The sequence below is a fragment of the Lepisosteus platostomus genome, chromosome 7 (genome assembly GCF_059453375.1).
Source record: "Lepisosteus platostomus isolate fLepPlt1 chromosome 7, fLepPlt1.hap1, whole genome shotgun sequence".
NCBI lineage: Eukaryota > Metazoa > Chordata > Actinopteri > Semionotiformes > Lepisosteidae > Lepisosteus > Lepisosteus platostomus.
The window spans coordinates 39,109,338-39,136,190 of record NC_142617.1 but is presented as its reverse complement, the minus strand read 5'-3'; the positions used below and the strand labels follow the sequence as shown (position 1 = coordinate 39,136,190).

The 26,853-nt window shown below is 44.5% G+C and overlaps 1 protein-coding gene across 3 annotated transcripts in view; it reads left to right on the top strand.

Annotated features, from left to right (window-relative positions):
- The window catches only part of LOC148658692 (SRSF protein kinase 1-like), a 38,841-nt gene that overhangs the window by 3,659 nt on the left and 8,329 nt on the right, over positions 1-26,853 (top strand). Inside the window, exons 1-12 of one of the 3 annotated variants that reach the window (XM_088640213.1) lie at positions 3,620-3,767; positions 15,837-15,955; positions 17,806-17,914; positions 18,824-18,911; positions 19,668-19,755; positions 21,527-21,633; positions 21,957-22,122; positions 23,161-23,186; positions 23,541-23,769; positions 24,973-25,392; positions 26,176-26,276; positions 26,671-26,778. In XM_088640213.1, the coding sequence (XP_088496339.1) occupies positions 3,697-3,767; positions 15,837-15,955; positions 17,806-17,914; positions 18,824-18,911; positions 19,668-19,755; positions 21,527-21,633; positions 21,957-22,122; positions 23,161-23,186; positions 23,541-23,769; positions 24,973-25,392; positions 26,176-26,276; positions 26,671-26,778 (1,632 nt within the window). In that variant the 5' untranslated portion in view covers positions 3,620-3,696. Of the gene's footprint in view, positions 1-3,619; positions 3,768-9,825; positions 9,979-15,836; positions 15,956-17,805; positions 17,915-18,823; positions 18,912-19,667; positions 19,756-21,526; positions 21,634-21,956; positions 22,123-23,160; positions 23,187-23,540; positions 23,770-24,972; positions 25,393-26,175; positions 26,277-26,670; positions 26,779-26,853 lie in introns of those variants that run through there. The other 2 variants (XM_088640214.1, XM_088640215.1) reach the window with 2 other exon arrangements.

Below are 26,853 nucleotides of genomic sequence, written 5' to 3'. Positions count from 1 at the left end.
AGAAAAAAAGTTATGTCTGTGAAGGAGTTGGAGGGAAAAAAGTTATCTCCGTGCTAGCAAAGGCTTGACTCGTGTGTTGGTGTAGTGCTGGGTGCTCATAACCAGGTTATGACGAGACCCAGCCTCACTGTATGTAGCATTTTTTTCCTTATGGCACAAATCGTCCCTCCTTCTCATCTATGAGTTGGAATAGTACGTTTGCCACTGTAAGTTGAGCCCATGCTGCTGAGAGCTTGCTCAGGCCTGTGGCATCGAGGCTGAACACATAGGGACAGGCCGCCTGGCAGCAGAAACAGTCTTAATTATTGATGATGGTCGTATAAAGTAACATTGGGGAAATATGTTAGCTCATGTATTAACTGGGGTGCTGCCCGACATTCCTGTCCTGTGAACTGGCTTGTTTTTATTGGTTAAAAAATTTGAATCGATGTTCAGGTTTGTCTCCAAGGCGGGACTAGCCCTGTAAGAAAAAAAAAAGTTGCAAATCCTTGGTAAACGTTGTTGCTCCCATAGGTGCTGAGCTGTTTTGCCTCGTTCTGGGGTTCTGTTTATTAGAGCAGCTGAAATCGATTACTTGTCTGTTCTGATTTAGTTTGCAAAGAAGAGTTAAAAATAGGCTATTAAGAGTTTGCCCTCTTACAATTTATTCGTTTTTTTTTTTCTTAAAATATGTTTACTGCATAAAGTCTCAACCCTCCTGGCCTAGAGTCCTCTCCTCTGTCCCACACTGCTGCTGTTTGGATTACTTTATAATTATAAAGTATATATAAGTTATATTTTAAAATCCACTGGAAAATACCATGCTTAATAATTCAAAGCTGTTTTGATTGACAAAGCAAAATAAAGCTTTAAGGCACAGGTATATGTGACCAAGTGTTGAGACAGTCTTTTGTTTATTACTCCTGGGGACTCCCTAGTCAATATCAGTTCTTGCAGCTGCAGCTGTTCCATATTCATTAGTGCTAATCACCTCAGTGACTGTCGGTCTATACAGCTCTTCAGAAAACTCAATGCCCCTTTTCAGCTTTAAAGCTCCCTTACAAAATGTGAAAACCCATTTCAAGCTGAAATCATGTTTATGAACATTTTAGAACACTTCCTCGCTGTTATCTTTGATCCCACCTGTCCATCTCGTGCTTTATGTCATGGTATTTGTTTTCTAACTGTCCGGGAGATCAAGATCACCACCAATCAAATGTATTGTGCTACATTATTGTCTAGCTGGACAGCAAATTGCTTGCATGACTTATAAACACAGCATCCGTTTCACTGGCTGTGAGGGATAAATGCATGCCCAGATGAAGTTCAGAACAGACTGGATTGTCAGAGAACACTTTCCACATGGGCTTTACATTAGTGCTACGGCTTGGTAAAGGACTCAGTGAGCTGAGACCATGTATTCTAGGTTGTTTTTTGTTTTTTTTTGGGAAGATTTGATCTAAACACGCGCTTAGCACATTTGATCATAGAGTATATTTTTATTTATTTGCCTGTCCCTGTGTAACGTTATTCCTGTGTGTGTGCTTGATGTAATACCTTTTATTTGTAAAGTGCCTTTCCTAACCCAAAGGTGCTATACATGGTGATAAAGAGAAAAAAGAACAGAAAGTAAGTAAAATGAAACAAAAACATGCAGGATAAACTGTAAGTAATCAGATATAGGCTCCTAGAAGGTGAGTTTTAAGTTAAGGTTTAAAGAGAGTCAAAGAATTTGTCTCTCAAAGAATAGGGCATTTCATAAGAATAGGACAGGGAGAGAAAAGTCTGTGGTATAGTGGAGGGCACAGTGAGCAAAGGAGCAGCCTGAACGGAAATCAGCCTACTGGCGGAGTACGGAGATGCATGACAGGGCCCGGTTATTTACAGCCTTGAAAGTCTGATGTATGCCAATGTTACTGTACATCAGGGGTCCACATCTCGTGGCCTGGAGGGCCACTGTACCTGCACACTTTCATTATACCTGAGCTACCATTTGTACTTCATTATTGAATTAACTGGGCCAGTTTGCATATAAAGAGGTCAAGAAGAGCACTGCTGATGTTGGACTGCGGAGCTCAAGAACTGAAGCAACAATACATCTAAACTGGTTTCCAACCTCCCATCTCTGTTGGTGGCAAAGAAGGATTTTTGCTAGAAACCTGCTGTGTACAAGCATGGCGCACCTCCCGAATATCAGGGGCGTGTTCCCTCACTAGCTTCAACTACGGACATAATGGGCAGCTGGCTGTTTCACAAATGGGAAGACAAATTTCACTGTTGAATTATGAATCCCAAAGCTGTTGAAATTTCGCTGACGAACCTTTGACCTCGGGGACCCTTTTTCAGGGTTTTTCCAGCATCGCGAGCTTGAAAGGCACGAGACCTGGCCCTGGCGGGAGGGTGGTGGTCGAGGCCCGAGGTGCGGTCTGTCCGCGGTGGCCGCGGCTACGCAAGCGTTGTATGTCTTGTATGGTCGTGCTGCAGCAAGTCCTCGCCCATCCCATTTTCACTCTCTGGACGCAGGTGGGCGTTCTCTGGCTGCAGGTTTGCCAGTGCTCATGAGCTCCGGCAGGTGTGGCAATCGCGACCCTTCTACCTGGACAGGCCTGAGAAACATGTCCGTCCTGGGAACGCGTGAGGTTATAAGTAAATATAACAGGAGGATAAAGTGGGAGCAGTAAAAAAAAAAAAAAAAGAGGTCCAGTGAATGGTACCCTTTTCTTAGTTCTTGCTCTTTACCTTCTGTAAATTTTAAAATCTCCCTCATGCATGCGTGTGGTGCAGTATAAAAGGCTTGTAGCTTGAAGAGAATGTTAAATCCCATTGCATTTGGAGGTCATGCTCCAAATTTATTTTTGTGGCGGGAATCTGGAATGTTTTCGCTCTGCAGGAATCATTCCCAAGGGCTCAAGCTCGTCCCTGCTTTCCGAGGTTCAAGAGGGCTCACGGTGTTCCAGGTCCAGTGAGCATTGCTAGCAGTCTTTGAGTGTCTGTTCTGATGAGGGGGGTAGGGCTATGGGCAGGCTGCGGGGTCTCTGCACTGGGCACTGATAATAAGTGCTGTCCCTTCAGCCCAAGCCAAATAGACCTCATTCCAGCTGAAATGTGTATTTCTTTTGCTCTCCGTTTTGTCTGCTTGGCTGAGCACTGCTCCTGTGGGAGTTACATAAGCCTGCCCACAGGCCAAGGGGCCTAATAGAAGATGGCATTTGATGCCGCTTGATCTCTCCTGTCTCCAGTCCTCCCTTCGTCTCAGCCCTGAAATGTATTGCAGGGCACAGTACCCCAGAGCGTCTTTGCTCAGGCTATTGCTGAAGCGCTGGTGAGGTTGTAAAGTATTGTTTTGCCTTTTGAGGATATTGAGTAAGCAGAACCTGTGTGCTGTATCTGCAGATCTCTCTCTCTCTACACAAACAGAAGCGTTCCTGCTGAGATGTGCGCATAAATTAGGAGAGCATAGATATATATATATAGATGTTGTTTTTGAAAGTGTTTGCTGGCTTCCCTGCTCTAACCCTGCACCTGCGTACCTTTCTTGCTGTCCCACGACACCACTGCCTGCCAGTGATCCAGCCCGTGCACTATTCATCTAATAACCCCCCCCCTCCCTTCCTCTCTCTCCCCTCCCTCCCTCTGTAGTTTTTAAGGCACAGCACAGCAGCGCTCGGAGGAGAGAGTGCACGCTCCAGTGCTGGGGCTGTGCTGTGCGGAGCTGGCATGTGGTTGCTAGACTGGATCGTCTCGCTGAACTCGGCGGTGGTGAAGCTCGCCAGCGGTTTGAGGTGCAAGTGAGTGAGGGCCAGGTGGTGGGCAGGAGATGTAGTGCTGGATTGATTCATTTTTAATAAGGCGAGCGAGCGGCAGAGTGGGTTCAGCCCGGGAGTGGGGTTCGGAGAGAATGGCACTGGTTTCTGAGCAGAGCTGCAGTTGGCATTTACAGCTATAGTCATGCAGTGTTTGTAGTCTTAAATTTATGTATAGCACCCTCTGCTGTGTTTTTTTTTTGTTGCCAAAGGACACTATGCTTATTTACTGATATGTGAATTTTTCTTTTTTTGTGCAGTATGTGACGGCAGTGCTCTCTCTTCAGCATCCCATATTTCCGGGCTTATTTAATTTTTGTTCCCTCTGCTAGCAGTGTTGTTGCGCATGTTCTCCTGAAGTGGAGCAGCCCTTCAGTGTTATTTTCCCCTAGAGATGGCAGTTAACAGGGAGCAGTCTTCCTCCCTCTTCCTCCTACTCGTTGTGCCTTGATTAATGCCTGATTAACCAAGCCTGCTATTTGACTTTCAGACAGTGTAATTGAATCTTCTGTCCTCTCCTCGCTTTGATTGTGCATTTGACTTGGTCCAGTACTGGGCTTCTTTCATCTGAAAAGCGAGTTCTTGGTTGTTATGCAAGAGACGTGTCTCTTCACAACTGCGGTGTTGTTTTAATGCAGACAGTCTCTTATTTAATAGGTTCCAGTTTTGCTCTAAATTAACCAGATAGACCGAAAGCACTTCTTGTCCGAACAGCCATGGTGCTGGGCTGCAGCTGTCTGCATGCATACCAAAGCCGAATAGAAGAAGTGTATTGTGAGCATCGCTCGTCTTTTCTGTAGCTGTAGTGTCCAGGGGGTTCCTAGTGTGAGACAGCTGTGCTGATGCCTGGTGCAGTGGGATGGTTTTAACAGTTACTGGTGTCATGGCGAAGGGTTGTTCTTGCCTTTCCCTCCTGAAATGGCGTGCTCAGCCCCTGCACCCTTTGCGTGACAAGCCTCTTGCGGAAGCAGTCCTGCTGCGGTGCTGGAAGATTGTAAAGCACAGCAGGAGTTGTCAAGAGGGGCACATTCTGCAGTTGTGCTTTTTAAGGCCTGTGCAGTGACCCTCCAGCTCTCCCTTTTTGGTTTGCGTGCTGTGTGCTGCTGTACTTGAGCCTGCTCCCCCAGAGCGCGGCTGAGGTGCGCTCCCAGCGTGAGCTCTTCATCGCCTGGGGGCGAAATCCCGGGAGCAGGGGGGTGAGTGTGGGTGATCGGCGTCATGCACAGCCGCGTCTCTCTGTATCTGACCATTGCCCCCTGGGCTTCTCTGGCTGAGACCAAGCCTCTGCTGTGCTTTTCACACTCCTAAACAAACACTGCTATCCGGAGGCATGACATCAGTCAGTGACTTTGTACACAGCCATTCTTGTGCAGCACTGCTCGGTTCCTCAGAAACTAAGCGTCTTGCGCCGGTGACCTGAGAGAGATGGATTCACCTTTGATGGCTGATACACGACAGTGTGCAAGATTCATTGTGCAGCACAAAATGAAGTGTACCGTGAATCTACTACCGTGTTGATGTCATTTGTTGCCAACACAGCTCAGGACAACCAGCTTGTATTGTATACATGATTGCCTTCCTGTTTTTTTTTTAAGGTTGAAGCAATGCCAGGACGATGGAGTTCCAAAGAAGTAATTGCATTGATTTAATTAATGTTATAGAAGTGTAACAAAAATCACAGCACTTGTGGAGCCAGTTATCACGGTGCTGAGCAACTGGCACACACCTTAAGTAATGAAGTAGATTAAATTCTACCGGCTGATTTGTATGCTATATGACAGCAGCTAAAACAGTGAAAATGCTCATGGTTGCACACAGAGTCATTGAGTCAGACAGCATGCAAGCTCTGTGTTCTGATCACCCCATCCTGGTCCTGGAGACCTGTGGGTTTCTGTTCCGCCTGCACTCGGTTGAAATAATTGAACCTTTATAGGTTTCATTTGAATTCTTAAATTGTTTCCAGATCCTATACATGTAACATGTTGCCTTTTAACGATTGCATTAAACATCTTAAAAACTCCAATCCTTTATAGTAGAAAAACTTACAAAGTTTCTAACCCAAGCAGTTTGTTGATTCAGTTAAGGTTTCTGTTAAATTAAAGGCTCAGCTTGAATGAAAAGTCTCAGATGTGTGGGTTCCCAGGGCCAGGATTGGGGATCTCTGGCTCGGATGCAGTGTCCTAATGCAGGGATTATGTTCAGACAATCCTATGTATTGGTAGACTGATGCATTGCTGTAGTTTTACTTGGCCGTCATTTTTTCGCACCCTTGCGACTCTCCTTTGTGTGCCATTTCAAGAAATATAGTTAGTAGTACAGTTGATTTCATTTGGTTTAAAATTCTCTCATGTCACTTTTGATACAGCTCTTATTGTCTACACATTAATCATGTGCAGACACAGGAGGGAATGACTGTCAGACCCTCTTGCGATGGGTGTCTTAGTGCTGCATTCAGCCCGTTGGTTAAATTAAAAAAAGTCATTGAAATAATTAACCATAATGACAGCTGTATCCCAGCATTGGGCGCAGGTGTGATGCTAAGTACTAACCTCATGCGCGACAGCAGGTACAGCGTTCCGTCTGGGAGTCATGCAAAGAGCCGTGTGCCCTTTGGCTCTGAGTTTTAACTAGAATTGTTTTATTTTTTCCTTACAGAACATGCTCTGTTTAGAGTCTGTATCCTTGTTCAATTTGGTCTAGGTGGAAAAAAAAAACATCCAGTTAAACAGTTAATCTTGTAAGGGCACCTAGTTTTCCAGCCTTCAGAATTTAGCTGTGACTGTTGATTCTGGGTAAAAAAGACTTTACAGCAGTTTCATTACTAATGAGCTAATGTTGAAGACTGATGGAATATTGTTAAAATAATGGAGGCCCAAGAGTATTGTTTTTTAAATTCTCCAGTAAAAATTAAACTATTAAGTTAGAAATTCGTCCAATACTTTCCTGGGTGGCTGTATGCTTCTTGGTCAGTTTTGGGAGGATACAGTTAGTTTTCTTCTCCTCTAGAAATGGTCTGCAGAAGACATTCACACTTGGGGCTCTAAATCTCTGAAGAAAAAGATCTTTACATCTGCCATTTTCCAAAGTTCTGATGAGTATGGCAAAGATTATTTTCATTATACGGAGATATAACTTTGTGGAATATACATTCCATAAGAATAGCTGTTGCAGAAATCTGAAAGGGCAGAGAATGAAATGATGAAAACAATACTGGAGTTCAGCAGTTCCCTAACTATTTGCAGTCAGGGCTTTGGAATTGATTCAGTTGATTTTTGTTGAATTGATGCCCTGTCAATCTTGGGCTGAAACAAGTCCAGGTCTTTAGACTGAACTGGGGATCCTCCCTGTGCTGTCCGGAAGAATGCCAGAACTTAAGTCTTTGATGGTGTCTCTTCTGAACACCCGGGATGGGGGCGATGTGAGTTTGTGAAGTGCGTCAGTTGAGAGTTTGTCCGAGATCCCTTGTAGACATGGTTAGTCATTCAAGATCTAGTGGGAAATATTTACATCCGCTGATGACTCTACGGTAGCACTGTGACATCTGTTAATCTGAGCTCAATCTTTGGAGAAGCAAGTTTTAAAAAAGAAATAAACCCTTGGAGCATGATGATTAAACTTTGGGGTGTTGGACAAATGATCCAAAGTAGCTTTGAAAGATCAATTTCTTATAGATTTGTCTATGGCCCCAAAGGATAGAAGTCTTTCCAGGAAAAAGCTGTGAGTTTTTTTTTCATTTCCCAGTTACCTATTGGAATCTTTGGCTTTTGATGGTTTTGATTGTGTTTTGTGTTTTTTTCTAGTTGTAAATATGCTTGTTTCCTGTATAGTGCATCAATGTGCAGGTATTTTTAGGAAGTCAACTGTCCTTCTACAGAGACATGACAACAGGAGTGCTATTCTTGACATACAGTACGATACGGGATGTGATACTTTATTCACACCAAATACATTCAAAACATTTTTATTGTCATGTAATTATTTTCTTTCCCTTTTTTGTCTGGTTAAATCATGCACCAGACACACCTGCTTGTCTCTTCCAGCTGCACTGCCATAATTTGCCAAGTATTTCCAGGAGGAAAAGTTGATCTTGGTCATTTGAGACATATGGTTTGTGTCACTTGAGCCAAACTTTCTTAAACCAGAAAGGCCACTAGAAAGAACATTCTTATTGACAGTGAAGAAGGATGGGGCCACATCAAAGTATAATAAAATGAGGTTAATTATTTTGATGGACAAATTAGGGTTGTTCCACGCATGATGGTTGTTAGGGATGGGTGTTCTATGAACTACAATGTTAGTTATTATCATGAACGGTTAGTGCAGTTTTTGGGATGTACAAATAGAAAATCCATTAGATGTTTATCTAGCGTGTTGTCCAGCTGTGCTGGAGAATCCAAGAAACCATGTGACTGTAGGGGTGTAATTGTTGTCAGTCTTTTATAGTAATTATCATTAGCTTAGCAAGCTAGCGTCAGGATCTGACTTTTATCCTTTGGAACCATATTATTGTTCGCTTCTAAAGGGGGTGGGGTGTGTGCTGCACAGACTGTAGAACTTATTTTGGTAGGCTGATATTGTTCTTTTGCAATTTTGTCATGTGACATTGTGCATATTCTTTCTCTTCCTAGCACAGTTATCAGTCCACCACCCCTCAGGCATGCCCTTTTAATTTAACACTATTAGAACTCTGCACTGCACTTTCATCTAGTTAAACAACTAAGCACCGACAGAAAACAATTCTTTTTTAATTAAAAGTCTGCTCCTCCTCCTGTAGTCTGCTCTTGTCCAGAGGAATGCAAACGTGCTGGTTTTAGAATGGTAAGAAGGAGCTGAACCCCCACTCGCAGTGAAGGGCGCTTGTGTTGCTTCTGTGCAAAGTGACAGAGGCTGAATTTTAAAGCGACTTGGCTAGAACAGAGATTGTACTACAGAAAGGAGTTGTTTATTAAAAAAAACAATATTTCCATCCCGATTTTTCAATCGGGACATTATCTTGCTCTCTGCAGTATACGGACGTTTTCTAGCCAAAAGCATGGAAGCAGGAAATGGAGTAGGCCTACTTCCCTGCCACTTTCCCCTTTTGTTGGTTAAAATGGCTTTGTTGTCATTTGTTCCTCACTTAAAAGAAATATTCTGATACGCCATTACCTGGCTGCATTCCCAGCATTTATATAACCACACACTTTCCAGCAATGTTCTTGTTTTTCGTCTGTACAAGAATTATGCTAATGCTTTCATGTCGTTAGAAGCTTATATTGGTGTATTTTACATTTTTAGTATATTAGTGTGTTTTACATTGTTAGCACTACTTAATGTTTACAGACAGTTCTTCGTTAATTCAGGAAGTGCTGCTTGCAGAGTCACTTTTTTGTTTCTCCAATCAGAGTCAAATCATTCCCAGTACACGATGTCTGGTGTGAGCATCAGTGAACAGCAACCACAGTCTTTATATGGATTACTGAAATGAATATCTTCTCCCACTGTTTTACTGAAAAAAAGAACACTGAAATTTGTGAAAAATGCTGAAAAACAACCATGAACCATCCTAACAGACTAATATTTTGTTGCATGAAAATCTGCAACATGATACTGATGATGTAACTGAATATAGATGAAGAGGCGCCACAGGTTTGGGTGAAAATGGAGAAGGAGTTTTGGGAAGACCAGAAGCTTGAGGATTAGTTACTTGTGGCTTTAGTGAACCTAGTCTGGGGCTTGAAGACATAGAGTAGGGTACGGATGATCCAAATTGAATACAAATAGGCGAAAGAACAGAGAAAAATTGCAGTACGTGAACATGATTGAAATCAAAGAAAAGGGGCAGATGCATACTGTATCCCAATAAGAGCTTGACGCAGATAAGGTCTTTTTTATCATCACTTCCGGCTGGAGTGAGCGTGTGTAAACATGTTGCGTTGTTGTGAAATGAGCTGTGCAGCCCCCCAGCCCTTCAGCTTTTACCTGCAATGCAGTGCTGAGCTCCCCTAGCCAGTGGCTGCTCAGCACTGAGGGGGGTGGGCTGTTCTCTCGTCTGACGACAGTCAGGGCTGTCAGAGCGTCGTCAGCTCCTAACACTCCAGCCTCTCGCGCTGCCGGAGGGGCGCTGGTACCCCAAATGCTCTTAGATGGCTTCATCCAAAAGCTGCGAGCTCTCTCCCGGTCTGCTGTCTGCAATGGGTATTCGTGCTTCCTGCAGGTAAAGTGAGAAAGAAGCTTAGCTGCTCTCCCTTCCTCTCTCCCTCTCTCTCCTTCCCTCTCGGTCTCTGTGTGCGAGGAGTGTGCTTTTCCTTGAAAACTGTTTCTGATTCAGCACCAGTGCTCTCCTCCTTCTCCTGCTCCTGTTGCCTGTGCTGTTGAATCCAGCCTGAAAACTGAGTGTGGAGCAGACAGGATCTGTGTGCTGTAGTGAATAGCTGTGCGCAGGGTAACACTGCGTGTTTATTAATATTATGTTGTGCTGGCTGTGCTTGTGTTTTTTCTAGGAGTTGCCTTTTCGTGTGTTTTGTGTGCCCAGGGACGGTCTCCCCGCTTTTTCCTGTGATATCTCTTGATTTCACCTGCCTTTTGGAGCAGATGCGGTTTATCTGGGAGGTGTTTGTTGTGCAGGCTGGCAGTAGACTTGCATTAGAAAGGGACTTTAAATCTTGGGCCAGGAGGGTGGTGGGAGGGTACGAGGGGAGGTGAGGCGTTCTGTGCACTTTGATGAAGTGATTCATGCATCCTGCGCAGTTTGCGATAGCTGGCAAAACAAAACGCACAAAAAAGGACGAGCTTGTGCTTTGAGGGGCTGGGGTGCCGGGCTTCAGACAGGGCAATCGGAGAGATGAAAGAGGGAGTGGGCGGCGCAGGGAAAGGGGATTGGAACAGCAGGTGCACGGGCAGCCTTTAATTGAAATGGAAATTTGGATTCTGATTTCCTCTCTCATAGTTCCCCCCTCATCTTCTTGTACGTGTTCCTGTGAACTCTCGCCTACTTGCTGGTGGCCCACTCAGTGGCTGTGCCGGCAAGTCTTTTGACAGCTGGTTTTCATTTCCTTCTCATCAGGTCAGGTGTGCCGTAGAGGCTGCTGAGGTGTGTTGAAGAAGCAGAGGCAGGTTGTCGTCAGTTCCCAGACGTTCACAATCACAGAGCCTGCTGGCAGAAATGGGGAAGGGGAGGGTTGTGTTGTTTTGGCATTCAAAAGCTGATTAGCTCCGAATCGATGATGGGCAGGAAGGAATTGCGGTGGTGTTGATCGTATCGTTTGAAGGTTTTCTGATTTGAAATAAAATGTAAAAAAATTTGGTTAGCAGTGACCGCCAGCCCCACATGTCCACCAGCATCTAATTAACAGAAGCGATTTTGAATGAATGACAGTCATGACTGTGCTGGAGCGACTTGTTTTTTTTCTCCTCCTGCCGCACAGGGCATGTGAAAGGGTCTGAAAGTGAGATCGCCCCCACATTCACGCGAGAAGCGGGGTGTCTTGAATGCCAGGTCAGTTCAGGGGGGATGATTTTGCATCCCGGCAATGGCACCATAACTAGCTGAGCCCAGGAGCCACCTGTTGGTTGAGGGGAGAGGGCAGGGGCAGTATTTGGGGAGTCAGTCTGAATAGAGCCATGTGTGGTGATATAGATACACGGTGCTATTTGCATCACTCTTGGGGAGAACAGCTCTTTTTTGTGTGTGTGTGTGGGGGGGGAGGGTTTGCTCTGCCAATCTGGGGTAACGATGAAACCTCACCCCAGCGCTGACTTGGAATCTTCCATTGCAAGCTGAAGCCTTCTTGCAGCTGAGAAGCGGGCTGTGCTGATCAGTCAGCTGCTGCTGCACTGCTCTGTTCTCCCCATTTTCCTGAAGGTTCTGTTCGGCTCCGCTCAGGGCAGCCTTTGGCAAGTAAAACAATGGCCTGAACAGTCTGTAGGAACCATAGGAAACGAAAAATTAGAATGCAAAAGAAAAAGTAGACTAACTGTTGCTTTGATAAGGGATCCGCAGTAGGATGGCAGTTTGACAGCTTTAAAACATTTCAGTTACTGGGTCTGTGCTCACCTCATTAGAAGCCTTCACAGTGGTGTCAAGATGTTTTGCGTTTCGTTGAATTAATTTTGCATTTAGTGTGGCGGCTTATGCTTTTTTCGATGCGCACCACTTTCCCCAGAGCAAGGAAGGATCATTAGAGGACAGACATTTTTAGGTAGATCAGGATTCCCTAGAGGGCCTCTATAACGCAGAAGCACCTGAAGAGCTGGCAGAATCTGAAGGACTGGTCCAGTTCAGCTGACAATAAGATGATTGGTGGCTTGGATGCTTCTCAGAATCATACACGGCAAGCTAATTTCTGAGACTGGAACACCGCAACGCCCTGCCTATGTCTTCAAATCCAGTTTGTGTGCAGTCCTAACTGGACTGAAACTTGCAGACATACCCTGCCTCCAGAACCACTGACCTCTGGAATAGACTAAGTACAGTTGGTCCCCTGGATTATAATATGGTATCTTGGCAGTACTGTTGGGGAAAATGGGATGGGGTACTAATCAGTCAGGCAAGCCAACAGTACAAGAATTATATCTGACAGAAGATGCATAAACAGAATACTGAAGTTCAGGAATGTACTGTATTTGAGAAAGTGTAATGAAATGGCTACCAGGTGATCATCAACAGTGAGCTCATGCAGACTGCTTATATAATTGGATAGTCTTGCATGATGACAAGCTCTTTATATTTGAAACCAGCATATGGCAGTTACTTCACTGTAAACCATATGGTTGTACGTTAAGCGCTGGATAAGGAAACAAATACTCCCACTCTCTTTTAATCTGTCCTGCCAGAAGCTCTGTAACAAACGTGGGTTCTGCCCTGCTGCAGGCTAGCTAGGGGCCTCGGGCACTTGTTCCCCTGTACTGTATAGCTGGGGCTGAATCCTGATCTGGCATGACTGTGGCCATAGTGAGCAAGCTGATCTCTGGAAACAAATTGCTGTAATTAGTTTTGACTTTGTCTGGTTGATTGTATTGGCAATCTGTGTTTTCCATAAATAGGGACTGTTCGGCAGAGCTTGCTCAGTTCTCATGAATCACAGCGTAGTTGTTTAGCAGAAGGATATAAATGCCACAGGCTGGTGCAACCAAGAGCTTCTACGCACACCATTGCAAGACTTTCATTTTTGCTGAGGCACTGGGACACGGGTGTTCAGTTTAGGTTGCTTTAGGTCATTTGTTTTCTGCTGGGGTTTTGAGTGCTACACACAGCACAGCAATAAAACAACTTGCCGCCAGTTAATGCTGAAGATTGCGGCCTGAGTATTTGCAGGGTTTTGCACTGTATGGCAGACTCGTACTGCAGCATTTTCCAGCCAACACCCCAGCTTTCCTTTACAGCTACCCCCCCATCTGTTTTTCCCAAGGAAAGAAGCCATCGGCGAATGAAGTGTCCCCCATGTTCCGAGAGTCTTAGGCCCCTTTTCTCTTTTCACTCTTAGTCTACTTTTATTGGCTGCTAAAGTGTTGTGCACGGCCCAGCTTGCATTACCCAAGCTTGAATGGGTAATAAAACAAACTGCCGTGGTCTGGGTTGGTAAACAGAAAGAGTTCACCTCTCCTGAACTTCAGCATGAACAAGGGAGGGACTTGGTTATTTTACAAACAGAAAATGGACTGTTCAGTTGAGTCGCCTCAGGAAGTTCTATTTCCCAGAGAGGTTGTACAAGATTTACACGACCGCTACAGACAGCGACGTCTGTCTATACACAGGTTGTTGCAATTCTAATGAAACTTTAGAACAGGTACTGCAATTCTCATGAAACCTAAGAAATCACACACAGGCGCAATATTTTCTCTTTCCACTGTCTAAATGTGATTTTTTAAAATCTTCAAGTAAATGCAAAATAATAATGCACTGTGCAATGTCAGAAAAACACAGACAAATCATTACAAGCACTGCCACTTTCAAACATACCCAGATGTATGATGTAAATGTTCGGTTGGTTTTTGTTTTTGCAAAATCCTGAGAAAACAAGTGAATTTCCGAAATGAATTCCCGTTTCTGTTCCAAAAGCACACTTCTAACCATTTGTGCTTCAGGAAAGTGTGATCAAGTAGGTGTTTGTAATCGTTTTGAAGGAAAAGAAGAAACTGGATTTGTGTGAAACCAGCCTTTTGTGATATTCTCCCTGACTGACCCGAATGTGTGTGCGTGCGTGCGTGCATGCATCAGTTTGAAGATTTTCAGTATGGATGGCATCGATCTCGGAAATTAGATGTTCTTCTGCCTGGGGCTGTGCTCTGCCTGAAGAATGGATGATGTTTGTGTTGTTGTTGCTGCTGTCCGCAGTCAAGTACGAATTTATTTTCTGCTTTTAATATTTAAGTAGCTGAAGTTTTAGAGAGCTATCCAGTCCTCCATTCTTGCAAATGGCCTTCTGTGTGTTCCAAGAATGATGTGAATTTAAAAAAATAGCCGATCTTTTAGAATTTGTCAAAGGGTTCTCCTTAAAAGCTTCTGAATGATGTCTGAGTGCGTCAGTGGTTTTGCCGCTCCGTGTTTGGAAAGACGAGCGCATTCCAGCATTCCATTTGTGAAAAGAATTCACAGGGGGAAATTTAGCGGAAGGACAGGACAGGACACAAAGTAGATTTGAAGAATTAGGCAGGGTGTTGCCTTGTTCCAGTCTCTGTGAGTAGCTTGCTGTGTGTGACCTTGAGAAGCAGCCAAGCCACCTTCCCTCTTACCCCACCCACCGGACAAACTCTGTTGATATATTCTAGAAACTCATCATTAGAACTGAGTAAAGCACGTAATATTTACTATAAGGGTTGTGTTGACCTAGTAAAAATGTAAGAATATTATAGCTACAGTTAAGAAGTACACTGTGCTTCAAATAATACTATCACTTGATTGTGTGCAAACGTTAAAGGTCTCCTAGCGCTCGGTATGAGCAGAGGTTCTAACACCAGTCTCCTGGTGAAGATCTTCCTGGGTTCTTCACTGGCAACACAGTGAACTGGTTCACAATGGCAGCCACTTAGCACTGTTCTACTTCGGTGGAGGACGAATTTGAGTTTCTTCCTATTCTTCCTATAAGACTTTTTACATCCTTCTGGATGAAAGTCACTGTGCAGGAGGTATCCTTTTTACAAGGCAGCACTGAAGCAGCAGTGAGAATGTGATCAACAGGCTTTCTGTTTTCTGTCTTGGGGCTTTGGCTAGCCTCATGGTAAGATCCGGAAAGGACACCCAGCTCTCTGGTCAAGCTGCAGGTTTCCCCGGTCCATCAGGGACGCCTGAGTAAGAATCATTTAACAACACCAGAAAAAGGAGCAGGAACTCACCTTGCTTCCTTAAACTTTGAAAATGAGGACTTTACCCTGACCCACTTCTTACTCATCTAAGTGGAGTAAAGAGTGAAAAGTGTTCTCTCAGTTGCCGAGTTTAAAGTCCTCTCTGACCCATATAGCACCTCTGCTTTGAGTGGGAGAGGACATGACTTATGTGTGTGATGTCTCTGGTGGGGGCGCCAATGGCTTCCATTGTGAAGTGCTACTACAAAGAGACATGGAAGTCTGGTGGAAAATAGCATCGGCTCTTTCTTGCTCTATTTTTGGCTGTGTGCCTGTGTGTCGACTTAATGTGTTTTGTAAGCAGCTCTGACGTTCCCAGCTGTTCAGTCCCAAGCTGTGGGGAATCGGTTCTCTCATCTCGGGTTCGTGTGGCTGGGAAATGCATGCACCAAGGCAGATGTTTAGGGAGGTGGGAGGAGGACTGTTGAAACCACCCTGCGCTCAGTCTCAGTGCTCCTTTGTAGAAAAAGATTTGTTTCCGTCCCATATCTGTGTGGTTCTGATACTGTGCCATTGTCAGGTATGAGTGAGATTAGTGCCTTGCTTGAGTGGAGTGATTAGAAGAGACGGTTAATTAGAGGAGAGCCTGGCTGCACCAGCAGGTGGAGTGTTTCGCCTGCACAAGAGAGGGAGCTGTTACCACTTGTGGTTTGTCATATCTGGAGTCGCTCCGCCGGCACGTTCTTCTGGGTCCTGGCTCTGCTCTTCCATCGTGTCGTCATCTTTCCTCAGGCCGGAGTCTCACCCCAGGGGTCCCTCCCAGCTGTCAGAGTCCCAGCACCCCGAGCAGGAGGAGGAGATCCTGGGATCTGATGACGAAGAGCAGGAGGACCCGAACGACTACTGCAAGGGTGAGTGAGGGCTCAGACCCCAGCTCTCCCCTCACGGCCTCCACCTGGGCAAAGTTACATCATACGCTGGTCAAGGGAGGTGTCTAAGGAAGGATCTATAGAGAGGGCGTACTTAAAACAGCCTCGGCGAGTGGTATTGCCACCACTAGCATTGAATCACATGCTCCTGCACAGAGGGGTTCCCCATCCTGGTCCCGGAGGCCCCACATCTGCTTGTTTTTATTCCAGGCGAGCTCTTGGCTGCACCATTGAAACCCAGTTGTTTTAGTAGTCGTATTCATTTGAAAATGCTTGACTTTTTGAAGGATTCTTTGTGTATTTCTTAAGTTTCGTAAAATCCTGAACGTTTGAGTAGAGGAAAAAAAAACGTGCAGAAGTTCGAGTCAAGCAACGTGTGAGTTCAGCTAAGGCGTCCATGAGGTAAGTAAGCCAGGCTGGAGTGAAAGCCAGCAGGTGTGTGAGGGTTTCCAGGAGCAGGGTTAGGAATCCCTGCTCCAGCAGAGCTTGAGCTCTATTTAGATCTTGATATAAAAGGCACATGCTCAAATGTATAGCAGCCTGCTGTGAAGGGCAGTGGCTACATATTGGGAACTATTTATGAGCACAGGCTTGTAGATCCTGTCCCGTATATCATTATCACAGCCTTAGAAAGTCATGTCATCTGGATTTTTTTTGTGATCACTGCGTGTGTGTTCTTATTTCTTATTTCTTATTTCTTATTTCTTATTTGCTTAATGTAGTTAATGTACTATACAGTTAAAATCTTATATAATTTTACAAACTGGTAGGAGGTCAAAATTGTCATTTTTTCAGATGTGGTCACAAAAAAAAAACCTTCCATGTGTTTATTCATGTTGCTGCCTTTGCACTACTGTACCAGCTACGGATCAGCCAGATGTGCTCATCTTGTTTCTAACCTTTCTTGCATTCTTAAGAACCAAGTATGTCCTATTTTTGGATGAGATGTAATACCAAGGTCCTGACTCGGTGGTAGCATTTCTCAAAAAGGGTAGGGGTGTCACCTGGTGTCCAGCCAAATTTTCCCCAGCCTTTACTAATCATGGCCACCTAATTATCCTCATTGTGGCTTCATTATTCTGTTCTCCTCCCAACACACATAGCTAGTGTGTGCTGAGCATACTTGTTACTATTACACTCAACAACAATACTGACCACAGTGAAATTTCAAATCAATCTTAATAAGCAGTTCTGAAAACAATTGTTGGAAACCTGGTGTTGGGTTACATCAAAATAAGAGTATTCAGATGTTTTCCTTATTGTGAGCCATTGTGCAAGCTGATAATAAAACAAGAATATTTGGAAAAAAATGTTTTGTTGCTTGTGTATGGGTGTGTAATCCTGATCTTGTAAGGATGCTGTCTGCAGGTTTCTTTCAATAGCATCTGTACAGCTGCGGGACATTGACGGTACCAGTTAAGGCAACATGTTGTAAAGAGCAGATTTGAAATGAATACTGCATTAACAGTGGCTCTCCAGGACAGGGATTGGTCACCCTCAGATTATAGCATGACAATGCAGAGTAAACGATTTTCCACAGAGACACACTCTGCTCTACAGGAATTCAGATAGCTTTGTTATTTTGTCATGGTGTGCAATTTTATGACATAAGCTAGGTGTAAAAAGGTTAGACTTGTTTTAATTTTGTGTTCAGAACAGAGTAGATTCCACTGCGTTTTTTTCCAAAGTCTTAGTTTACGAGGAAGTTGTAAGAATTCCCTTCCCTCTTCTGTTGTTTATGCAAATGACATTGTATTGGCCCTTGGTGAAATGAGGAATGGTGAGTAATGAAATGATTTTAGTTTAACTCTTCCCTCTTCTCCAATTCGCAGGTGGCTACCATCATGTGAAGATTGGAGACCTGTTCAATGGGCGGTATCATGTCATTCGGAAGCTGGGCTGGGGTCACTTCTCCACTGTCTGGTTGGCTTGGGATATCCAGTAAGCACTATCGTCTGAGCATCTTCTCTGGCGTGTATCACAGTTGGGGGCTGTTGTTCTTATTTGGAAAGAAAGGTGTCGTCTGACTTTCTCAGATGTAGCCGCTTGTCTTTGTATTCATGGCACTGTGGCTAAGGATCTGCGCCTGTGGCTGGAAGGTTGCCAGTTCAAATCCCGCAGCCGGCAGAGGAATCCTACTCCGTTGGGCCCCTGAGCAAGGCCCTTAACCCCCACTGCTCCAGGGGCACTTTGCAATGGCTGACCCTGCACTCTGACCCCCAGCTTCTCTCTCTCTGTCTGTGTGTGTGTGTCTCATGGAGAGCAAGCTGGGGTATGCGAAGAAGACAAATTCCTAATGCAAGATATTGTATATGGCTAATGAAGTGATCTTATTTTATCTTATCTTACATTTCCTTTTCATTCACCTGGATGAAGAGGAAAAGGGTGATGAAAAGAAAGCAGATGTTCTAACATTCTGTCCAAAGAGAGTTGCCTTTCCAAGGGGTGGAACTGTTAATCACAGCAGTTGTAAAGGTTTCCCAACCTGTTTTCTACGGTGCTGACTCTCAAAGTCAGCACCTGCTGCTTAATATCAGATTTGAGTTCATCAGGGGTTCCAGCCTTAGACTCTGACTCTTACTACATAAGACGTGTGCCTTTGTTGACTGATACTAATATTGTATAGTAGCTAATGGTAGTGCAGCTACCGGTGATAAGGATACATGCAACAAAATTAAGTGTTCATTGGCTGGTCGGGTGGGTTGTGGGGCAGTTTTCGGAGAATGGAGGGAGTTGAAGTCAACTCATCCAACATCGGGATCCTGCAGCTGAATTCCATGTAGTGTGGAGATGGCTGGAATAGTGCAGACTGCCCAGGCCCTGTCCTCAGCTGTGCTTGTGTGCTCACAGGGGGAAACGGTTCGTCGCCATGAAGGTTGTCAAGAGTGCAGAGCACTACACCGAGACGGCCCTGGACGAGATCAAGCTGCTCAGATCTGTGAGTGGTTGTCTCTCTTTTGTCACTGTATGTGTCTTTAAAGGGGCAGGGCTAACTAGACATGTCCTGCCTGCTCCTAAAAAAAAAAATCCTGTTGCACATGAAGAAGTTAAGATTTGGCCATACATACACATTTTTGTATCTTGCATTTAATGATCAGGTCATCCAAGGTCTACCAAAGCCTGGTAAATGGTTTTGAAGGTAATCTTTGTTATAGTTACTACTTACTAGTTACTAATTACTACTGTAATTTCACACAGTTACATTTACATCCTGGTTACAGTAGCATTAAGTGGACTGAGAGCATGGGCTTCCCTCTGCCCTAACAGCATGCTGGTCCATCACAGTGACTACCTCCTAGCAAAGCTGGTCTTTACTTATGCAGCTGGGTGAAGCATCTGGGGTGAAGAACCTCCCTCACGGTACAATAGCAGTGTGTGCAGCGTGGACTTAAACTGTTGTTTCGAAGTCCAGAGGCTCGGCCAAGTTTCTGTGCTAGCCGTACCTTTAAACAGGGAACAGAATGGTTATTAATTGCAAGGATGCAGCATGTCAAAAATGTTTGAGGCACCAAGCCCATTCGTAACAATTTGGAAAATCTGGATGGAGTAGCTGGTAGGGGCTTGTAGATTAGCAGTACTGCTTCAAGGTGAGATCCAGCTTTTCAGCATGCCTGCTAGTTTTTTTAGGTTGGCCTGGGGTGGGAGATGTGCTTTAAATTAAATCGATTGCCTTCTGTTTTTGTCTTTGTGACAGGTTAGAAACACTGACCCCAATGATCCCAACAGAGAGATGGTCGTCCAGCTGCTGGATGACTTTAAGATCTGTGGTGTGAATGGGACCCGTATCCTTTCTGGGTCCTGGTGCCCTCTGCAGCAGCAGCTCTTGTTTACCAGCCTGGAATGTGGTCTTTGTGGGGCACAGTGTGTGAGCAGCCATCTCAGCACAACCAAATGAAACAATTTGATCAAATGCCATTGCTGGAATAGATTTGGTTCTTAAAAGAAGCTAGGGTTCAACAACATGGTTGAGATGTTTGCTCCATATTTCCATAAACCGTTAAGTAAAGAAGTGCATCCCGATTTCAGTTTTGAATATACTATTTAATGCATTCTCTGGTTCATAGTTATTAATGCTAAAAAAGTCCATACGATTGACTTTGTCTTCAAAATGATTAATATTTGGTTTACAACAAAAAAGTGCTCATTGTTCAAAACAAGATCTTTATTGTGTATTGTACAATTTTAACATCCCTTGACTTGAATTATACTCTAACCTTTTATTCCTAGAACAGTTTGCCTTTCTTGTTATTTTACCACTGATGATATGAACATAAATATCTCTCAATAGTAGCCTCTTTAAGCTCAGTGTTATCATTTTTTTGTTACCTTAATTTAACTCTACATTAAACGTCTGAAGTAGTTCAAGTAGGTAGCTGCGTCAGCATGCATAGACTGCAAAGGAACACGTAAAGGTTTTATTCCATGCTGAAAATAGAAGAAAACAGAGACAATGAAGCGTGTGACACCCGAAGAAAGCTCCACAGCCAAAACGTTGTCTCTTTTCAGCATGGAATAAACCTTTACTTGTTCCTTTACATTAAATGTCACCTGCCAGGTAATTTGCTTGCTAGACTTGAATTTGGTCCAAACCTTTTTGATTTTCTTTTGTAGCTTCTACAGTTCTGTTAATTCTCCCAGTTTAGTGTGATATGTGAAGCAGACTTGTTTACTAGCTATACCATAATTTAGATCATTGATATAAATTGGGAAGAGAAATGGTCCTAATTCAGATCCGTGTGGTACACCACTAATTACTCCAATTTCAGCAGTCCGCCCTTGTCTGAACCCATGTCCTGTCCATTAAGCATTGTTTCTTCCTAGTGCATGCATTAACTTGAATACCCTGTAACCACAATTTACAGTCTTTGAAGAACTTTATATTTGTCTTCTAAAAATATAAATACACGTTATCACGTTTTGTTTGCTCATGTCCAAAGATCTCTAGTAAGTTAAACAAGACCTACTTTTTCTAAATAAATGTTGAAATGCTCTTGGAATCTTATTCCCATAGAGATGACCCTCTTGTTTATTTCTGACTGTAACTATTCCTATTTCTTTTTCTATTTCTAAGTTTAACTTTCTTGCCCCTATTACTCTGTGGCTGTTTCTCAGTAAATATACTGGTACCGTATTTTTGAACCTGTTATGTCAGTACATGTAGTATTGCCTTTTACTTTTTTCTACCCAATTTAGATTTTTTACACCTGGGCTCACAGTAGTAATGTCTGTACCCACATGAGGTGGGAGGAGAAAGTGGAAGGGCAGACAGGTTCCTCCAATCCTCTGTGTCTACTTTGGACACGAGCAATAGTGCTCAACATGTCCAGGAGCTTACTTCATCTAGAGTCTAGTAATGTGTAAAATCAGCAGCCTTATATATTGGGTTTGCTGCTGCAGTCCTTATTGTCCAGTTCTTCTGTTATTTAATGTTTTGTCGTAAGTAAAAGCATTGTTTAAACTCCTGAAAGACTTCATTTTGAGGCCATCTGTGTGGATTGGGGGCACTTCCCAGATTGTCCTGTGTTCTCGGTCCTTGACCCGTTTTCTTCTAAGATGTGTGCATGGTGTTTGAAGTCCTGGGGCACCACCTTCTCAAGTGGATCATCAAGTCCAACTACCAGGGCCTGCCCCTCCCCTGTGTCAAGAGCATCATCAGACAGGTACCCAGGGACAGCCGAGCTTACATGGGTCCCTTATACAAACATCCCTTGCAAATGAGCCAGACAGTAGCTATTGGGAAGTGACCGTGTAATAAAGTTTTGCTTCCAGAAAATGGAAATTGCACTTCTGTTCTTCCATTTTACAAAGCTTTCTAAAAGTGTAACAGCAGTGACCTTTTATGTTTAAAATTTGTTTTGGGTGTTCTAAGTACCTTAATGCTTTCCCCCCCATTTTCTGGTTCCCTGAACCACGTGTTTTTTACCCCTCAATTTATGTTCAGTTTTGTTTGAAGAGTCTTTGATTTCCATGTGTTCTCTTGTAGGTTCTTCAAGGCCTGGATTACCTGCACACCAAGTGTAAAATCATTCACACGGACATCAAGCCGGAGAATATCCTCATGTGTGTGAATGAGCCCTATGTGCGGCGCCTGGCCGCTGAGGCCACGGAGTGGCAGAAAGCTGGGGCGCCCCCCCCCTCCGGCTCTGCAGGTAAGCCCTGGCTGGTGGCCTGTGGCAGTGTGGCCCTTGTGAAGTGAGGAGATGGGATTGATCCTTGATCTTCTTCATCCGTTCTGAGAACGTGTGTCGTTCTGTTCTGCAAAAGTTCATTCCACACTGAAACACGGTGAAAGAAGAACAGCAGCGTTGCAGCTGCAGGGTCTTCGTCAGCAACAATCAAGCATGGCGTTTCTTCTGCTTTTCAGTGTGGAATGAAACTTTGCTTATTCCTTTGCAACCAGCACACCTCTTCACTTGTAGTTTTTTTTCTGCAGTGTTTATTTCTCCATCTGATCTATTTATGTAATCTCTCAGATTGGAAAGAGGTTCACGAAAGCTGTCATCCTGACATGATTGTATAAATGAGTGATTACTGATCAGTGGCTCCACCTCATGTTGGATATGAATTTATTAGATTTCTGGAAGTGCAAGTCATAGGCTCCCACGATTCAATTTTACCTTGTGATCTTTCACCATTTTATTAATTTACCATATGCTAAATAGTACCCAGTTGATTTCTTTTATAGTTTTTGTCTGTTTCCAAAATGTTCCACTTTCCTTTTTGCATATAAACCCCTGCTGTTTTCACTGAGACTAGGTATTCGGGTTTTTTTTTGTTTGACCTGCATTGCTGCTTGTTGGGTTTGCTCCTTTTTGAACATCTGTAAACATCTACAGTTTGTACCTCAAAGCAGCTCTTAAGCAAAAAGCTGTCATAATTAATGTAAGCATTCTACCTAATTGTTTTTAGAATTTTAATAATAGAAGCACATCCTGCTCATGGGCTTAAAAAAAAAGCTGTTGCTCTGCTTGATTAGCGCTCCTTCACAGTTTTAAGATAAGCTTTAGCACTTAAGCTACAGAAATGGCACAGGCCATATGTGAAGCCGTTATACACACCTGCATGTTGGTTCTTCTGATCACCACCATTGCTCACTTCCATTTTTAGTCAGCACTGCTGCCTAAAACCTGCTGAGGGTTTTAGTTTACACAGGAATTGAGACTGACCTCTGCTCTCTCTCTTCACAGTGAGCACAGCCCCACAGCCAAAACCGGTAAGATTTTTTTAACATTCCCTTGTTTTTAAATACCTGCTGCCCATGCAGTGGATACTGGGCGTTGTTGTGCTCTGCAGACCTCTCGTATATTGTATAGGGGTGTGTGTTTCTTGAGAGGGGTGTGGCCGTAGCCCAGGGGTGCACTAATCCAGTCCCAGAGCTCCTCTTGATTTACATACACCTGCAAGAACTGGGGAAAGATTTTTATCGGAGACATTAGACATTAGACAGCTAAGAGCTGACCTGTGGTGAAAACCTGCAGACACTGGGGCCTACCAGGATAGGAGCTGGGCTCCCCTTCTGTGGTGTGCGTCTGCTCTGGTCTGACCCCACCTGCCTGTCCCCCTTAAGATGGTGAAAATGTCCAAGAACAAGAAGAAGAAGCTGAAGAAGAAGCAGAAACGCCAGGCAGAGCTGCTGGAGCGCCGCATCATGGAGCTGGAGGAGCTGGAGCGTGGCCCCGAGGGGGGTGAGGAGGACGAGGAGGAGGAAGGCCAGGAGCCGGACACCCCTGAGGCTCCCGTTTGCGTGCCTCTCAAAGAAGCCACATTGCAGGATATGGCAGACGAGCAGGAAGCTGGTGAGGTCATGTGACTGGAGTGGCCGGGCTGGTCTGCGTCATAAAGGGTTATAGATGAGACTCCAGTTGAGCGGCATTTAGATCCGTTTCAGTTTTTACTTGCTGCTTGGTCTCCAGTAGTAGCCCTTAGCCTGTAGTGGAAATTCTACTATATTCGATATACATCTCTACTTTATGGTTTGTCTTGAGTAAATTGGCATGTCAAGATAAAATTCTTACACTTATATAGCAGTTCTCTGGACACTCCACTCAAAGAACTTGGGGATCCCCTCTACCACCACCAATGTGTAGCCCCCCACCTGGATGATGCGACGGCAGCCATAGTGCACCAGTGTGCTCACCACTCATCAGCTATTAGTGGGGAGGAGAGCAGAGTAATGAAGCCAATTCATAGATGGGGATTATTAGGAGGCCATGATTGGTAACGGCCAATTGGAAATTTGGCTAAGACCCCAGGGAAACACCCTTTCTCTTTAAGAGAAATGTCCTGGGATTTTTAATGACCACAGAGAGTCAGGGCCTCAGTTTTACATCTCATCCAAATGACAATAGTACAGTGTCCCCATCTCTATAATGGGGCATAAGGACCCTGAAAGACTGCAGGATGAGCGCCCCCTGCTGGCCCCACTAACACCTCTTCCAGCAGCAACCTTAGTTTTCCCAGGAGGTCTCCTGTCCAGGTACTGGCCAGACTCACACCTGCTGACCTTCGGTGGTTTACCAGTTTGTGAGTTGCAGGGTGATGTAGCTGCTAACTAAATGCTGTTCTGCTGTTATGACTGTTATAAAAAAAAACTTTTTTATATGAATCTTCAGGTCACAAAACCTAAAGGAGATAAAACAATCTGCTGCTGACTTCCCATTGTAAAGATAACTTGAGTGTTTGTGTCTGACAACACAGGACACTTTTTCTTTATTGATTTTTTTTTTATTAGGATAAGGTCTTTGAGCAGTAGAGTGACCTTAGCTTTATTTTGTCAGTCATGTGGTTTAAGTTCACCTTTGGCTAAGTGACGGAAGAAAGGATCTGGTCTGTCTGGATCATTCTTTTTACAAATGTGACGGTTTGAATGTAGCTTGTAGCTGTGCGAGAACAAAGAGGGGGCCAGTTCAGCCCAGTTAGACAAAGTACATAGATTTTCAACAATAAAAACCCTTGTTTTGCATCTGATGGTCACCCACATCTGATTATGTGCCATGCAGAGGGCGACGGCAGACAGGACAGACACCAGGAGGTCATTCTGGGGCAGAGAGACGGGATGGAGCTAAACTGTAACGGACACGTTCGCGAGGGCCTCACCCCGGAGGAGGAAGACGAAGAGAGGAGAACCATGAGGAAGGAGGAAGACCACCACAACGCCAACGACTGTGTGCCCAGGGACCTGTACCCTCAGAACCAGATGCTGCTCCTGAACTCCGCCTACCAGTCATGCAACGGCACGGCGCAGGGCGAGGAGGCCGCGGGCCCCGATGGCAATGGACCTTGCCTTAGAGGCGAGCCTCAGGCTGAGGGTTGTAGCTTGCAGCCTGACGGGCGAGCCGGCAGGGGGCCGCAGGAGGACATGGGCCGAGCGCAAGACAGCCCCGACAGCCAGATCAGAATAGAGAACAACCTGAGGAACGGTCAGTTCCACAACCCTTTCGTTCCCAAGAGAAATCGGGTTGGATATGTTTCGTTTTTCATCATTTCCCCCCTCTGCTTACTTAACTAGCCTTACTTAAGCACCTGCTTGCTTTTTGCTAAATGTGGGGAAACACAATGGGGTTAACAAAGTGGTACACTGGCTAGCACAACTGCATCCCAACTCCAGGGATCCAGTCTGTGTGGAGCTTGCACGTTCTCCCCACTTTTATGTAGGTTTTGTTGGTTCTTCAGTTTCTTCCCACACTCCCTGTGACATGCAGGATAAACGTCTCTGCTGTTGAGCAAGATGCTTTACTCTTAAGTGTGTCATTAAATGCCCTGCTTTATAAATAGGTCTCCGGGCTGTTGTTGTAAATGACCTCTCATATCGGGCCTTTCTTGTATTGGGGTATTAGAGTTCAGGTACATTGGTTTTCAAAGTGTGATTGAGTCATACATTTGTGCGCAGTTTGTGTGCATTCAATTTTTATTCAAATTTACCTTTAACAGTCAGTAGTGGTAATAAAAGGACTGCCATTCTGTGTGAAATGTACCTCCTGTAAACTGGCTGTCAGACCACCGCAGTGCAGCAATCCTTTCTGGAAGAGAAATGGAGATGGTCTTCCTGCTTTTGAGCAGTCGTCCTCAATCAAACCAGAAGGAGCGAATCAAACCATGTTTAGAGTTGAGTGGTTTTCTACTCCTGCTGCTCTGCATGTTTTATTTTAAAAACCAAGCTGAGTAGTTTGTTTTTTTTTTTTCATTTTACTGAAATGTTGCAGCCAAGATAGCAGCAGGCAATCTCCTGGTGAATCCCCTAGAGCCCCTGAACGCCGACAAGATGAAAGTGAAGATCGCTGACTTGGGGAACGCCTGCTGGGTGGTGAGTATGAACTGGTGTGCCCTCCAGTTAGGACTGTGCCATGGTCACACAGCACAGCTTAAATGTTTTTTCTTGTAAGTGAATTATTGTCTTTGAGCACCTTAGATTGCACTGCATGCTGTCCTTTTTGTGTTCTCTTACGGAATGGCTTTTTAAGCTCAGATTTTGATGCGTTCTACTTGTTCATTCCCCCACCCTGTGATTGTAGGTCTTCTCTGACTTAGTGGGACTCCCCCCCCTCACCTGTTTCTGTTGCAGACAGTCTAACAGAGAATAGGAAATGCTGTCTTGCTTTTAGTCAACTTTCACTTTCTGATCCCGAAATACCCCTGAGTCAGTGAATCACAGCTGTAGTTGCTTAAAGGCTTTTTAATCTCTTTTTTCCTTATACTAGCACAAGCATTTCACAGAAGATATCCAGACGAGACAGTATCGATCGCTGGAGGTGCTGATCGGGGCTGGGTACAGCACGCCTGCGGACATTTGGAGTACAGCATGCATGGTAAGAGCCAGAGCTAAAATGCTGGTGCCTTGCACTGTGTGTTGTAGGTCCTGTCCACACTAGGCCTTTACACTT